At 41.9% G+C, this 16,843-nt stretch overlaps 1 protein-coding gene and 1 long non-coding RNA gene across 2 annotated transcripts; both read left to right on the top strand.

The window, feature by feature from the left end:
* Positions 1 to 606: 606 nt before the first annotated feature.
* On the top strand, positions 607 to 10,010 carry MTARC2 (mitochondrial amidoxime reducing component 2). Its single transcript, XM_041401034.1, has 7 exons — positions 607 to 1,005; positions 1,159 to 1,332; positions 4,350 to 4,512; positions 5,929 to 6,069; positions 6,729 to 6,790; positions 6,876 to 6,947; positions 7,480 to 10,010. Exons 1-7 carry the CDS (start codon positions 758 to 760, stop codon positions 7,607 to 7,609), a joined length of 990 nt encoding a protein of 329 aa, XP_041256968.1. The 5' UTR covers positions 607 to 757; the 3' UTR covers positions 7,610 to 10,010.
* A 3,436-nt stretch (positions 10,011 to 13,446) lies between these two features.
* Positions 13,447 to 16,416, top strand: LOC121334148. The gene is made up of 3 exons (XR_005952413.1): positions 13,447 to 13,794; positions 14,575 to 14,645; positions 15,667 to 16,416. It is a non-coding gene; the product is annotated as an uncharacterized LOC121334148 (long non-coding RNA).
* Positions 16,417 to 16,843: the final 427 nt, after the last annotated feature.

The following is a 16,843-nucleotide window of genomic DNA, read 5'->3' as shown; positions in this document are numbered from 1 at the left end:
AAAAACAATCGCCTGTTGCATATTCATACATCTCATACGTGATGCATAAATTCCATTCAAACACAGGATTCTGTCTGGTCACTGTCAACTTCTTCCTCTTAATCCTCATGCCGTCTTCCTATCTGAGCAAGGTGGGAAGAAGTTAGTTTTCTGCTGATAAGGGAGCAATAAATTCCCTTTCTCTGAAAGATTTAGGTGTCCTGTGGCTTCTATCTGGTGCAAGTCCTTTCTTAAACAAATATCTTACATAGCATAGTTTCTATTTTAACATTATGTTATAACCTAAAACTATATTTAACACACTACTTAAGAAAATTAATACAGCATAACTTTCTAACATAACACATACAATATTCATTTTAATACTTGCGAAAAGCCAATCATAAAATACACATTTTTCACACCCGAGCCAAACCCAACGCATGAATTTGACGCACTTGTGTACTGCCATAAAGACCACACTTCCTGTAGCGCTGCTTTCACTAAAAGCCCGGATATCGGACGGAACACGTCGTTCACCGGTACTTCGCAAAGCCCGGCGCTCAGCCGTGTATTTTCCCCGCTGCGCCGCCCCCTTTCTCGCACTGAAGGTCGCGGCTCCGCGCTGCGCCCGACCCGCAGCAGCGCCGTGGCAGGTGGCAGGCCCAGAGGGCAGGCCGGGGCTGGAGCCGGGGCCGGAGCCGTGGCGGTGTGAGGGGGCCAGGCTGCGCCGCCCAAGCCCACGGCCGCTTCGGGCGCTCAGCGGGGCCCAGTCTCCATGAGCGGCCTGTGGGGCGCGGCAGGCCCGGCGCGGCAGGGCTGGCTATGGGGGTCGGCGGCGCTGCTGGCGCTGGGCGCCCTGCTCGGGGCCTGGCGCTGGGCCGTTCCGCGCCGCCACCGCCGCCTGCAGCGGGTCGGGACGGTGCTCAGGCTCTTCGTATACCCGGTGAAGTCGTGCCGGGGGGTGTCGGTGCGGCGGGCGCAGGTGACGCCGATGGGGCTTCGCAGCGGGGAGCTGCGGGACAGGTAGGCCGGCCGGGGCTTGGGGCCTCCGCGTGGCGCCGCGGCTGTCGGGTGTCTTTGTTTTCCTGAGGGCCTGGGAAGGAGCACCTGCCCTGCGGGTGCTGCCGAGTCCCGCATTAACGCTGTTGGGCGCCTTTGTGCCCCGTCCCGCCGCAGGTTCTGGCTCGTGATCAGGGAGGACGGGCACATGGTGACAGCTCGCCAGGAGCCGCGGCTCGTCCTTATTTCTGCGAACTGTGAAAACGGGAACTTGATCTTGGAGGCCGAGGACATGGAGAAGATAAGTGTGCCCATAAAGCTCTCCAAGAAAAATCCCGTCCACAGCTGCAGGTGCTGAAGAAGAATTTTTCTTTCCCCCTTTCTCTCTCTCAATGCTGTCTTCCTCATGTGCTTTTCAGGATTGTGTATGTAATATGAAATGCTTTGCATTTTCTTATGCAGAAATTGGAGTGTAGAAGTTTAGTACCTCTGTGTCTTGTCTTTGTGGGTATTTCTCACTGTCTGCTTAAGAGAGATAGACTTCAAACCAGAGCCTGTACTGACAAGACAAGGCACAGTGGTGTTAGTAGGTTTAGATTAGCTATTAGGAAGAAATTCTTCACTGTGTGGGTGGTGAGGCACTGGCACAGGTTGCCCAGAGGAGGTGTGGATGCCCCATCCCTAGAAGTGTTCAAAGTCAGTTTGGATGGGGCTCTTGGTCTAGTAGAAGGTGCCTCAGTTTATGCTATGGGAGTTGTCCTAGGTGGTCTTTAAGGTTGCTTCTAATCCAGACTGTTCTGTAATTCTGTGAAATTCTCTGCCATGGGTTACACAGGAGGCCAGGAATGATTGTCATAACAAAAGCTCTTCTTTTAATCTGCTAAACATTGATAAAAACAAATCTCAGGAAAAGATGACACAGTATCAAAGACCATGGGTTACACATCTGCCAAATGAACTGTGGTCTGCATGGAACGTAGTGTTTGCTTATTTGTTTTTACTGCTAGTGTTTTTGCTCTTGCTTGGGTGAGCAGCTGCATCTCAGAGCCTCAATGCACTTTGGTATTTCTTTCACAACTACTATGTGCATCAGCATTTCTGCCTGCACACTGGCCATTCAGAGCTGGTGAGATGTTAGAGTTTAGACTCCCTGGCCCCTGTCTTTCACCATTTAACTGAGGTGCCTCAGTTGAAAACTTGGTAGTCCAAGGCTCACCCTGAGATCACAAGGGAAAGACTGTCATCCCAAGGATTTAGGGCATTCCCTGTTAGGTGCTACCCCAAAGGAGTTTCAGGTGGATGAGTTACAAACAGTGATTTAGCTTTGTGCTTAGAGTTTTGTTGTGTGACTGCAGGCCTAGTTATTTTATCTATGTATGGAAATCCATTCTGGAAAACTGACAGCAGGAAGAGGAAAACCTTTTCTCTGCTAAAATGTCAATTAATATATAAGTGTTTAGGAACTGTAAGTGGTGTAAGGCCCTACAAAGATACTGTGAGTGTTCTTTGGATACCAGAGATGGTTAATGTACCAACTGCTGTAATAGTAACTAAAAGAGTGCTGGTAAGGAACTGCATTTTCTTGCTTTTATCATAAGTCCATTGCTGTGGAAAGCCTTGATCAGCATAGCTCAGTATCTCTGTTTATACAAGGCAGATGCAAGTTCTAAATGGTAGCATTTCTCCTGGAGAAATGGAACAGGCTTTTACAAACCTGTGCATAATGCCTGTGTGTTATCCAATGGCACATGCACTACAAAACAATGCAGTTTGAGAGATGTCATTTTTCTAAAATTTGTTGTGTCACTAAAAGAATATTTAAATAGCCTAATACATTGCATTAATGAAAAGTTAGCTTGGATTTCTTGGATTTTTCAGTTTTAGAGCTCAGTGATATGTTGTTCTTGTGTTGGTTTTTTTTTTTTCTTTCTTTGCCTTAATAAATTTGCCTTCAGATGGGTGCTCATGGGAGCTCATGCCCTGTAAGCTGGAGCTAAAGCAGTGCCTTAGAGCCTCTGCCTGCATACAGCTGTGCATGTGCTGATCTTGAAAACTGCTAAGTCTGCTTGTAAATTTTATATAGATATTTGAAAATCCTGTGCTTGGGAGTCAAGTATAGGACCAAAGCCATTGTATAGGTATGTTTTCTGCTTGTGCAGCTGCTAGAGTGCTTCCCTCTGGCTAAGAAACCTCATGCTCTTCATCCGTGCCCTTTGTCAGTGTGTGTTGTAACATTTAAATTGTATGATCTCTTCCCATGGATCTCTACAGCACTGAGTGTTTAGGATAGATCCACTTCCTGAGTGGAAAGCAGTAGTGTTGGAAGCTGTAAGAGCCTTGCCTCTGTTGTCCTGCCAATCAGAAAGCATGCAGGAACTATGGGATGGAGGGAGGAGAAAGGCAGTTGAATGCTGTCTGGAGCAATGACCTTTAAGTCATTGCTATGTCTCAGGGTAGACACAGGAATCCCAGCAAATGGAGCAGCACCCTAATGATCGCTTTACATGAGTAAAGAAGGGCTCCCAGGAGCTGGGCTCACTCCAGATGAACTGCGTGGGCATCTCGATGCTTCAAGCTGCCCAGGATTTGATTGCAGATAGGAAACTGCATTTGGGTCAAAATGGCTACTTTGAAAAGTGTAACAAAACTACTTATGACTGGTGTTAAAGTTTACTGAAAGGTTGAGTCAAGGTTTAGCTGTTCTTGCCAGGAAAATGGTCCTTGCATAAACTTATCTGTATCCTACTGGCAGTGGATTTTTGTGCCCCATGGACTTTGTTTCCAGTACAAATCTTTAACCTCCTTTAAGATACTGAGCTATTTTGTATGTGAAGTCTGAGCTGAAGAGTCTCACTCATCTCTGGCTAAAGTTTGACAGAACTAAAATCTGAAGGAAAATTTCCTTAACAATTAGGGACACTTTTAATGAATAACATTTGTACATATCAGTTGTGGTAACTAATCACATAATTTCAAACTATCATTCATTTTCTGAAACAAGTTACCTCTCAGTTGATTTCTCAGTAGAAACCATTTGGTGCAGCAGTCATGTGCAAATGCAAGAGCAGGCCCCTTTTACCTCAAAGTAGGGCGAGCAGGTTGGTTTGTTACTGTCACTGATGGGGCAGTCAGGTCTGGGCACATTAACACTGTTTCAGGGCTCATTCTTTCACCAGCTGATACTGTCTGGTCATGTCCATGTTCCTTAGCTTTCAAAACACAGTGGCCGCAAGGAGATTGCCCTTTGGGAATGATTAATTTTCTGTATATTGCTTCCACTATTAAAACATGTTTTTTACCTTTGTATAAGAAGCTTCATTGAACCTTCATGTTTCCAGCTAACTTGCTGATGTGTTATGACTCTCCAGGGTGTTTGGACAGGATATCCAAGGCAGAGACTGTGGTGATGAAGTGGCTCAGTGGATCACCACCTTCCTGAACTCAGAGCCCTGTCGACTGGTGCACTTTGAGCCCTCCATGGTGCCAAGAAAGTCAAAGGACACAATAGCCCTTTTCCGAAACACAGATGAGGTAAATGAACACTTTTTCTCAGAAGTATGTCCTTTTAACCATTTCCATGCACCCACCAGAAACTGCCCCTTCCATCTTTGGTGATTTAGCCTAGTTTAGCAAGGTGTGTAGTTGTGTACTAAAACCATGTGAATATTCTTTTCTGTAAAGAGGTGACTTGCTTAATTTTTACTTCAAATTGGTTTTAAACTATTGACCATTCACAGCTAAACAGTCGGAAACTGATACTTGAAGAGGAACTATTACATTGCAGGATACAATACCTTTTTGTGTCTCAGTGAATAGAAAAAAAATTACATCTTTAATGATGTTTTGATGGTGTAAGCTGTGTTGCATAGAAAGATTCCACTCCCTGTCCCTTGTTAGGTCTGGGAGTATACTGATACAAATTGTGTTACTTTGTATTTTGTTCAAAGGAATGATGTTTGAACAGTCTGGTTACAGTTGTGGGTCTAGGAATTAAAATTCAAAGGAAGTTTCAGAGGTTTTATCTCTGTCTCTGGAAGAGGCTTGAAGGTATGATATTAGAGAAATGTCATGGAAAGGTATGGAAAGGAGATGCTGTGCTCCGACATCCTTATATCATTTTAGCCACTACTGCCCTTCTTTTTTCTGAACAGTTCTCTCAGGTGAAGATACTTTGAATTGTATCAAATGTAAGGTTTTTAAACAAATAAAAATTGTGAGTACCTTGCTATAGTGATGTTATTATTTGTAGGGCATCAGTGTTTTGCTTGTTGCACAAAGAGAAGAAGGTATATTCAATTATAGACTTCTATAGATATGCATTTATTATATAAAGGCATTGAGACCAATACAGACACAATGTTTCAGCAAAAGGGATGTCATATTAGGAGGGGTGATGTTCTGGAATCATAGCAAGAAAGAAAAGGCAGAATTTTTGCATAGTAACTTCAATGCTCATTGTCTTGTGGTTGAAAGGCATGTACAGGAATGGAGTAAGAATAATATAAGAGAAAGGCAGGAGGGTTATGTACTAAAATTCTTACCAAAATGTATTTTTTTTTTCCTGCCCCCACGTCTGTGGAAGTCCACTTCTTGGAGGTTTACAGGTTTTTAAATACTGTTAATTTGCCTTATTTGCTAATATGGCCCTCCCATTGCCCAGGCATCCCAGACTGATCTATGGACAGCTGTAATTGAGTATGGACTGTTCTGGATGTAAAACTCCCTTTGGTGCTGTGATAAGGCAGTTTGAGCACGCAAAAATTGCCATGGTGACTGAAATAGGGAAGAGCATGTTGTTTTCCTTGTTAACCTACTTTCAGGAAAATCAAAACTTGAACAGAGCAGCCTAAAAGGCCACTGGTTCCAACATCTGTATTTTGCCATGCAGTGACTTTCCTCCCATGCTCTTGCAGCAACCTTAGGATTTGGTGGTGTTTGTTTCTGTAGGTTGCCTATCCTGACTGCAGCCCAGTCTTGATCATCTCCGAAGCTTCAATGGACGATCTAAATACCAGGCTGGAGAAGAAAGCTAAGATACAGAACTTCAGGCCAAATATTTTTGTGACAGACTGCAGTGCTTTTGAGGAGGTAAAATAACTGTCTTGAATGTCTTTTTGAAGGCTTGCTTTTGTTTCTTTGTAACACAGTTGCTTTGTGTGATGGTGCCAACAAGGGTGAGGAAGGCTGCTATTCTGTGATTTTTACAGCTGAGTTCCAGAGAGATAAAGCTTCAGTTCACATCAATGCATGTGGAACATTGATGGAGGTCACAGGTCTGTGAATGATTATTTCGCAAACTGAAAAAGCTCCTATAGCTGGAATAGATTTTTATCTCCCAGGAGGATTTGCAATAGAAAGCTTGTGTAGATGAGAAGCAAAAACTTACTTCCCCTAAAAATTTCCTTTCTGCAAAACTGTAGATTTACCGGAGGCCACAGATCAGATTATCACCCATACAGCAAGAACAGATTGCTTTAGGTTCAGTGCTTCAGACAAGTGTATGCTGCAGAACAGGATTCATTACTTGTGTGTCTCTTTTCGGATAGAATTATTAGTGTCCTGAATTGGATAAATGCAGTGACAGTAGGGTTTTCATTATAGTACTGTAGTAACTATGCATATTTTGAAGGTGCTAGTAAAGGTGATCATCTGGAATGGTGCACCTTTTTGTGAATGACTGTGCTACTTCTGGAAAAGTAATTGCATGTGCTTGTGTCTAATATGTGCCTAATGTTTACTTCCCTCAGGACACCTGGGAGGATATTCTTATTGGTGATGTGGAGATGAAAGGGACCGTATGTTGTGGCAGGTAAACATTGGAGACCTTTATTTTACATAGGAACAAAGAGGTTTATGATAAGCCCTGTGTGATTTGGCACTATCTGTCATTGCAGGTGTATTTTAACAACTGTTAATCCAGACACTGGGGTCATCGACAGGAAGGAGCCCTTGGACACATTGAAAAGGTGATAAAAATACCAGTGTTTCTTAAACTGTCGGAGAGGATTTAGGCTAGACCCTGACAGATGTTAGACTAGTGTTTTAAAAGTGGTTTGAAGTGTGTGTGGGACATAATAATGCAGTGTGAAGGTCTGTGTATATTGGCTTCCAGTCTACTTCTTGCAGTTCTGTGTGGTAAGGAAATTCAGGACATTCTCTTCTTTCTTTCAAATTTCACATTCCCTGTCTCTGTCTTACCTGCTACAGTGAAAGCTTGGGGTGCCAGGTATTTAAGGAATCTGGAGGTCTAACTTTGCTTCTTTGACTTTTCTTTATAAAAAGATTTTTGTACATAATAAACATGAATGTGTGAATACAGTCAGGCTTTTTTCCCTCCATTTGAGCTGCTTGGGTCTTTTAACTAAAATATTTATTTAGTTTTTAGCCTAGTATGATGATCAAGGCAAGGCATCATTATTTGCATGTTGTCTCATCACTGATATTTTGATGTGTAGTTTTTGCTACCACTTATTCTAAAGAAGGACTTTCTCTTTGCAGTTATCGCTTATGTGACCCATCTGAGAAACACATTTACAAAACCAGCCCTCTCTTTGGGAAATACTTTGCTGTTGACAAAACTGGAATGATTCAAGTTGGAGACCCTGTGTACAAAGTGGTCTGGGAATGAAGGAGACTTTGATCAGAAGATGCTTTTTCACTTTGATATGCAGATTGTTTTTCCATGTACACAGTCACCAGCATAACTTTTTCTTCTTCCTTGCAATATTTCTTGTGCTTTTTAAGGTGCAGGATGTTCTTTGATGCTGTGGAGTGCCAGTCATTTCAGATCATGTAATCTTGTGGCATACTTGTAGTAACTACATCTTTAGTTTTCCTGGAGACTGTGGTAGAAGAAACTGATCCATGACAGACTTCACAGCACTACTGTGAGCATCACACCTCCTAAAATTTTGTGTCAACTGCAATATTGGAATCCAGATTTGTGTACAAGAGTTTGTATCAAGTGTTAGATACATTTAGTGCCTATAAAGAACCACAAAAGCAGTCATGCCAAGCACAAAGTGTATTTGTCACAGAGCTGCCTTTACAAGTGATCATGGAGTGCAGATGGCAGGGCTCTGCTTCCCTCCTTTGGTCCTCATCATCTTGCCCTGTCTGTGTCCAGAGGTAGTTTTTAGCAGTGTTTCTTTCCTTGCAGTTGTTTCTTGAAGATTGCTACTGTCTCTTGAGATTGGAGCAATATCAGAAGGAGAATTGTGAGTTGACTAAATAGTCAGGTCTAGAGGTGGGGGTGCCAGGTAATGATGTATAAGGCTGTGGGTTTGTTTAGTTTGTGACCTCTGCTTGACAGTTTGAACTGTCAATTTTTTATCCTGTGAACAATACCGTAACACTGAGGATGTAGAGCAGTGATGCATTTGCTAACATAACAGTAGAATTTCCAGTTTGACTAGAAGTTCACTTGACTAAAAGTGTCAGAGACTTCATGGCCATTGGAGGGAAAAAAAAGCTGTAGGGAGTGATCTGATGTTGAGCCTGCCCTGTTCAAGCTGCTGTCCAGGCCAATATTGTAGGGTTCATGCACAGCTCCTCTCTGGCTCAGTGAATCCCTTTATGTGGACAGTTAGGCTACTAAGCAGATGTTTGGGAAGCTGCAGTTTGAGCATGTTAACACCCTTACTGGTTCTGGATTTAAATCTCTGGTTGTCCCCAGTCCAGCTTCAATCTAACCAAAATGTCAGCTGTTTGTAGGAAGCTGATAATTACATTTTCTACAAATAAGACAAATAAGGGAGAAAACTAGTTGAATTACAGCAATGTTATCTTTTCTTTAAATGTTACATGATTTTTTTTAAAGTAGCCTCCAGGACAAAAGCCAGCCATCTGAATGCTTGTCTGCTTGTTTCTTTTTTATGGATTGCCAAATTTGAAAAGCATGTTGCCCTAGCCTAAAAGAGGAATCAAATTAAGTGTGAAGAAGGACAAATATGATCCTATCTGATGTTTAGTTTCTTCATTTTCTGTTGTAAGTATGAAAAGGGAATTTCAGTGCATGTTCACAACTCAGACCTGTAAAACGAAGAGCCATTGAGCTTTGAGAAAGTGCAGGTGGATGGATGGATGTGGGAAGCCTGAAGCAATCATGTCAGGGAGGTAGTTTTCTATTATTTGTGAACTCAGAGTTGCTCTGAATGCCATTTTGTCAGCAGGGGTGCTCTGTAAGTATTAAGTTTTCCTGGGACAGACAGGTGTCCAGTTTAAAGTACATGTTGCATATTTGTGTATTATGCCTGATGCAGCAGCTAGTGGGAAGAAGTGAGAGAAAAAGCATCTTTTGAAAAGAAAAAGAACTCAGAGGTTCACCCTAAAAAAGTACATTTTGGAAGTGCTTAGTGTTAGAAGCTGAAAGCTTGTGGAATTTCTAGTAGTATCATTAAGCACAGGCAGCCTGCTGGCCTACCAAAGCAATTAGTTAAGAGTGTGTCTCTTCAATGAGTCACAGAAGTGGAAGGAAAAGAGCTGATTTTTTTGCTTCTGGCCAAACGTATTTTTTCCACTGTTGTTCTAGCAGCACATGATCTTTTACATAACACAAATTGTGTGGTATAGATCCCATTGCCCCTCATTAGGCTGCTGTTGATTGGGCTGATTTGGAAATGGGGCTGTCTTTGCAAGAAGAAACTGCCATCTGCATCCCTGTTTGGGAGAGGCCATAGATCGAATCTCCTGGTTTACTCCTGTTAAATCTCTTAGCAGAATATGGCTAGAATCCTAAAACTGGTCTGCATCATAGTGCAACATGCTTCACAGATGACACTTAAATAAATTACGTTGCCATTTTGTGAAGCTGAGAGCATAAGTTATAACACTGCACTGTAGATATCTTCGTATGACTGTTGATTTGCTGTAACTGTAGGAATTGTTTGATTTTGTTTAAGCAATTTAGAAAATTGACTGAAAATGTGTCAATCATAAGCCACTGTTGTTTAAATTGTGTACTTGAACAATTGTGAATTTTTTTAACTCTAGAAGAAGAAAACAAAAATATAAACTTCTAATGAATCCAACTTTCTTAAGGTGTAATATTTGTTTGTGAATTTTTTTTGTTTTCTGTTTCAGCATTTAATTTTGACTACTATTATCAGGATCTCATAGTTAATACTGATGATTGTCTTTTTTAATCCTACCTCTGAATTCAGAAATATATGCAGTTAGCCGGAGGATATGTGTAAGAGAGCAGAACCATCAGATATAAGTGGCCATCAGACTCAGTTTTGCAACTCTTATGATCTAGATAAATGTGCTGGTTTTGCATTAATTGATATTTGGTAAGAAGGGAAGAAAAAAAGAAGTAGTTTACAGACTTAACATTTTTTTTTCTGGGGATGTATGAAAATAGGGGAAAATGTTTAAAAGTATGAGAGTTTACTCAAGTCAATCCACGTCATATCTCAGAGTATAATACCAAAAACTTTTTTTACAGCATTTATTGTACCAATAGTTCTTGCAGAACACTATGTACGAGAATGACAGTTGTTAAAAGCAGAAATTTCTGGGTTGCTTAAGATTTGTGGTGGATAAATTTTCATCCAAGAAAATCTGAGAAAGATCTGCTTCTGCATCCTGAGGAGAAAAACAGCCTTGCAAAGGCATCACTCTGCTGCTTTGCAAGAAGACAAGAGATATACGAATCTTGCCTCTACAAATGGCAAAAGTTTCAAAAAGGGCTGCCACAGCGTGTTAATTTCTGGTCTGTCCTAACACCTTAAATTGCCTTTTTGTCTTTGAAGATCCATGAGAATTCCCTGTGCTAGGTAGCTGCAGGGCTGAGAACTACACATGCAAAGTCTGTTTGTTTTGGGGCAGAAGTTTCTAAAAAGTGATGCAGGCATAAAGCAGCAGTGTATCAGCCTTCAGCTGGAAGACAATATATTTTATTTTGTAAAATATTATATTTTACATAATCTTCATTGTGTTAATGTTAACAATCTCAACTTAGAATGTCACTGTTAGTAGTAACTCTTTGCATTTTATCTGAAGAAATTAGTAAACTCAGTAAAGGTTTCACACACTGGGCCTTTTCTGTAACAAATCTGCTTACTCATCATGACCAGAGAACAGGAATGGTTGGATAGGGAAAGGAAATGAGCAAGGCTTAGGTGTGTAGAGGGTGTGTGTTAGGGCTGGAGCTGCATGAAATAGGACTGTCAGTGAAGGCAAGGTGCTGGGTGCTTCCATATTCTCCAGGTGTTTCTGTGCAGATGGACTGAGAATGAGCCCTGGTTGTGGAATAGCATCAATTCCCACTATTCAACAATAACCTGGCCTGAGAAATGCCACTGTCCCCAGTGGGCCACAGCTCATCACATCGACTTCTGGAAATCACAGTGAGTCAGGCTGGAAGGAGCCATAGTGGGTCATCTGGTCCAACCTCCCTGCTCAAGCAGGGTCACTCCAGAGCACAGGGCACAGGATTGTGTCCAGATGGTTCATGAATATCCTCAGTGAAGGAGACTCCACAGCCTCACTGGGCAGTCTGTTCCAGTGCATGGTCACTTGCACACTAAAGAAATTCTTCTTATTCAGGGGGAACTTCTGTGCATCAGTTGCTGCCTATTGCCTCTTGTCCTGTTGCTTGGCACCACCTAGAAGAGCCTGGATCCTTCTTCTTGATACCCACTTTTGGGTACTTATGGACACTGATAAAATCAAACCACAGGTAGTTGTAGCCTGAGCTAAACATCAGGTAGAGACTATCTTCCACCTGTGCAGAACAAGGACATGGAGCAGACTGTGGTACATCACAGTGAAGAGTTTGGGTGGGAACCTCTCATTTTTGCCCTTTGTCCTTGGATTGTTATGCATGAGACACCTAGGCTGGTTGAAATTCCCCTGTCCTCCAGGAGCAGTATTGTAGAGAACTGTATCTTCTCTAGTGCACAAAATGGCTCTGGCAGCTTATCACTGCTTGTTTAACAGGTGAGTGTTCTCACTTTCTTTAGGCACTAGATAATAAGCACAGTGAAACAATTATTGTGCTTCACTGATGTGCTGACCCTCATAGCCTCTTTACTGTTGTTGAGTCCCAAAAAACAGTTTCATTCGCTGTTCATTGAGGTTTGTCTTCAAGAGATTATGTAGGATGACAATTCCTCAGTCATAGCAGCCACAATTACTTTTAGTAAGTCATGGACAGTAATTTTTAGCAGACCTACCTAAATCCCTTTGGTATAAGTAAAAAGTGGCAGCTAAATCTCTCAATTTTTTCAAGATTTCACACATAGACATGTAGGACTAAAAAAAATTAGAACAGATGGGTAAGAATGCAGTCTTCTCTGTCTGCAGAAAGCAAAGCAATAGACATTAAGTTTAGACTTGGAAAATACTTGCTTCATCTCTTCACATAGCATGGGTCAACTTCCTGCTTCCTTTGAAAACTTCAAATTTTTGGTAAAAGATCAAAAGCCATGGTGATAGTTGGACTGCAAGAATATCATGGTAGAGATCAAGAGTACCAGCAATGTCCTAGATTCTTTCAAACGTAAAGACTTCACTCACTGAAAAACTATGTTGCACTATGTTTACAGTTGTGCAGTTTGGTGGTCCATATTCACTCTCCATTTCTTGGATTTATTTAAGGTAAAGCAGAATATTGTCTTTGCAGTTACCTCAAGGAACAAGTAACGTGAAGTTTAATTTTCCTCAGTTGTGCTTTATTTCTGTTTAATGCAGCTGTCCAGTGATAGTTTTCCACATCCTGGGCTGTGTGACTTTTAGCAGAACTGAATCTCTTCCAATTCGTGTTTATGTGCTCAGAAATGTGAGTCACAAATATCCTCATTAAGGGTGCAGGTTACTGTGTAATTAATCCTTGAAGGGAACCAGCAAGACAATTAGATCCTTCACTCTAAACTTAGTTGTAAAAAGTCTGGGAAAATAAACCAATGTTTTTCGTGGAATTCTGAAAGTACCTTCTCAGCCCTGGAAGTGGTATTAAGAAAAGGTTGATTTTACTTGACATGGAAAGGCCCACACTGGAGTCCTTCAAAAGCTGATTCAAATAAGAGCAGCTCTTGGGCACTGGGTCTGAAGGAGCAGAAGGTCTGAGCTGCACCTTCCTTGCAGACAGCCCAGTGTATTACTGCTCTCTAGTTGAAGAAACTCTACTGAGCTGTGCTACCCAAACACCTGTCCAAGTGGTCAGCTGGGATCTCCATCAGAGCAAGACTCTTCTTTTTCAAGCAGAGTGGGCAGTGTTGTCTGTGCGCTCTCAGAAGACCTATTCTGGGAGCAGCTGTGCTCCAGGAAGCTGCTGGGCCTTATCAGCACCTGGGAGGGTACTGAGAGCAGATAAAATTTAAACAGCTTGCTGGGAGTTCTGTGGCACTGCTGATAACCTGGCTCAGTTTATCAACTGGGCACAGGTTGGTCTTGTGGAATCTCTTGAAAGGCAGTGACACCAATGCTGGCATCAGTGGTGTGCAGCCATGAAGGGGTAAGTGACATACATACTTATTTTAAGATTGCCAAGAGCAAAATCTATCTAATTTCTTTACTGTGAACATGCAGAACTGAGGGAAGTCAGGCAGTGCAGCAGACAATGCAAAACTGCTAAAATAAAAAATAAAATAATAGTATGCTGTTCCCCTTTTCAATTCTGTATGAAACACAGAATGATTTGGGTTGGAAGGAACTTAAAAGATGATCTAGTTCCAACGCCCTTCCATGGGGAGGGACACCTTCTACTAGACCAGGTTACTCAAAGCCACATCCAGCCTGGCCTTGAACACTTCCAGAGATGGGACAGCCACAGCTCTGAGCATCCTGTGCCAGTGCCTCACCACCTTCACAGTAAGTATTGCACTTACCAGCTGTAGAGAAACTAGAGCTATGGATGGCATGGCTAGATAGTCTCCTTGCATAGAGAGTGGAAGAGATTAGCTCCTGCACCTGTGTTTAGAGTGTGTCCTAACCCTTAGTTTGACCACGAAAGTCAGTGCATTTAAAGCTTTTTTTTTGTCTTCTTTTCAAAAGAAAATTATCACTTTATTTGCACGTATACATTAAAATATTATTTCATTTAACTTAAAACAAACCCAAAAGTTCTCCCTCCCCCCATAAAGAACCTCCAAATCCTAAAAGTAAAAATTCCATCTTTTTTCTGCTGCTTATTATGAAAAAGATTCCTGATAACACAGCTCCAAGCAGTAGAGAAGTCACATTGCTAATCAAAAAGGGAGTCCTTCATTTAATGCATTTAATCATTATGAAGTCCTCTGCCAGCATCTCTTTAGTAAAAATGCATTTTCCTAAAAAGCCTTGTCAAGTTCAGCATCCTTACAAGAGCCTTGGGACACCAATGCTTGTCTTGTGTTCTGCTGACCTTCCTTCAACCCTAAAATAGCTGTTCCTACCCCACTGAACTTTATATTTAAAGCTATTAGTCAGTATCACAGATAGTTCCTGCCCTCCCCCATCCCCCTGGGATTGTTTGCCCTTTTTAAATGGAGTAGGTTTGGATAGAGTATGTGTGTCTTGCATGCTTGTTCTGAAGGGGCCTTCCACAGATGCTATTTAACATATCCTCTGTTAATTAAAGGAAAGGTCAGTGTATTTTATCTGTTCATCTAGGTGGAATTGTCAAAGTTGATTTGTAGCTGGATTTAAAGACCATTTAAAATTTGGTGGATGCATGCCTGCAGGTGAGTCTGAAAGCAACCACACTTACACCAACTTCATTTATCCTTTTAAAAAAATAAAATTTTATTGTCCCTTATTTAAAATAGACTTCATATAATGCTTTTGGTTTTATTTAGGGTTTATGTTTATTTCTGGAGAGTCAATGTTTAGTCTGCATGTTCTCCCAAAAATTGCAAAATCTTGAATTTCACCACAAAAAAAATCATACAACACAAATGTGGTTTTGAAAAGCAATCCAATTCCTTCTATCCTGTCTCACTTTTTTAATTGGGTGATTCAATATGGATGTTTTTCTTTCCATCTTAAGCCCATAAAGTAGTCGACTGTTGTGGTGTATGTATCTATGTGTATATATGCATGCATATATATTTATTGTTGACAGTCAGCCTTGGTTTCAAAATGGTGTGCTTTGCATTTATACTCAAATACTTTGTTTTGTCACATTCCCCAAGGTTGCCCCAAACGAAGTCATTGTCTGAAGTCATCTCAGAGTTAGCAACATAATCAGTTCCAACCAGTTTGTTTCCATTCCTGATTGCTTACTTTTTCCCATGAGAAAATCTTTTTGGGATAGCATGTTTAGCTTGTGGAAGGGAATGGAAGCTCCATTCCTGCAAAATATGAAGGTTACCTGACTTGCTATTCTTATTTCATGCTCACCACAACTTATTATAGATGCATGCATGGATTTTTCTGTTTTCTTTCCTGGCTGGTTTCCACTAAAAAAATGGAGGCATTACTTTTGATACATCCTCTGGACTAAAAGTCTCTTGGAATCAATGAAATAAAGCAGGAAGGTGTGTCCCAGCCCTAGATGAAGTTGTGATAATTAGCTTTTGAAGCTTTAAAAGTTGATTGATTTGTTGTTGGGTTTTTTTGTTTTGGTTTGGTTTTTTTTGTTTTGTTTTGGTTTTGTTGGTTTGTGTGTGGTTTTTTTTTTGTTGTTGTTGTTGTTTTTTTTGTTTGTTTGTTTGCTTGGATTTTTTTTTGTCTTTTTTCTTTCCATTATTTTTCTTGGCTTAGTTTTCTTTCTCCTTTCCTCATCTGTGTTTAGTGACTGGTAAATGACCTGGTGTAAGGCACCACTTAAAGAAAGTTTCTTCTAAATGTCCAGCCTCAGTGCTTCCTGCTGCACTTCAAGTCCCTCACTGTCATACATCTCTTAGTGCCTTTGTGCATCTCAGTGAATCTCTTAGTGCCTTTGAGTGCTCAGTCCCCTTTTCTGAAGGTTGAACATCTTTCCTAGACCTACAGTGGCTCTTAGTCTATTTGCCCATGTAGCCATTCAGGGTATAGTGCAGGCAGATGGGAAGGGAGTGTTAGGGTTGCATTGGGACTCTCTGCTCACCTTAATGTGTGGTGAGGTCAAGGAAAGGAAAGGGAGAAGAACAACTGTCATAATTCATTAAAACAGAAAACAGTTTGGGTTTTTTGTTTGCCAAAGCTCAGTGAAAAATGGGTTTCTATTAGATAAGGGCAGGTTCTGTTGGGACCATAGAAACCTCACTGTTCCTCCTGGGGTTCTGTTTTACCCCAGTATGTCAGGCAGGTTTCTGGAGAATATATAGTCATAAATGGAGTCCCCTCTTGAAAATGGCAACCCCTGGTGCCTGGTGAGCTGTACTGTGTGTCGTGGGGTGACAGCCTTTATCCCAATATCGTGTGTTGTGTCTGGCAGCTGCGCCTTTTCCTCCCCGGCCGTCTTGCCGCGGCGGGGCGGGGAGGGAGGGAGGGGTGTGAGTGTGACCAGGCACCTTGGCCTTTGCTTTTGGCTGCTTGCTCCCTTTTGGAGATTTCCCCTAATTTGTCCTAAACCAGGACACTGTGTCAAAGAGCTATGCGCCTCTGAGGTGTCCCAGTGGCATTTGGGAGGATACTGTGCCCAAGCTGACCCAGCAGCCTCCCCCTGCTCCAATGTGTACACATCTCTACAGCCTGGTAAAAGAGGCCTCCACATGCTAGATGGTGCCAGGTGGCATCCCCAGAGGTACCCAGTAGAACTGGAGAGCAGCCTTGTGTGTGCCAGTGACCAGCTGCAGCCTGCTTTTGCTTTTGCTGTGACCCTTCTGTTGAGGGCTGGCTGCTGGCCTTCTCTGGAAAATAATGTTACTTATTTTGGTTTTGAAACTCCAGTAAATGTGTTGCTGTCTTTTGCACTGTGCTGGGACATGTGGGCTTTTCCAGATGGTTGTGCCTGTAC

The sequence above is a fragment of the Onychostruthus taczanowskii genome, unplaced genomic scaffold (assembly GCF_017590055.1).
Source record: "Onychostruthus taczanowskii isolate IOZ18803 unplaced genomic scaffold, ASM1759005v1 scaffold183, whole genome shotgun sequence".
Lineage (NCBI taxonomy): Eukaryota > Metazoa > Chordata > Aves > Passeriformes > Passeridae > Onychostruthus > Onychostruthus taczanowskii.
This window is presented reverse-complemented; position numbering and strand designations above follow the sequence as displayed.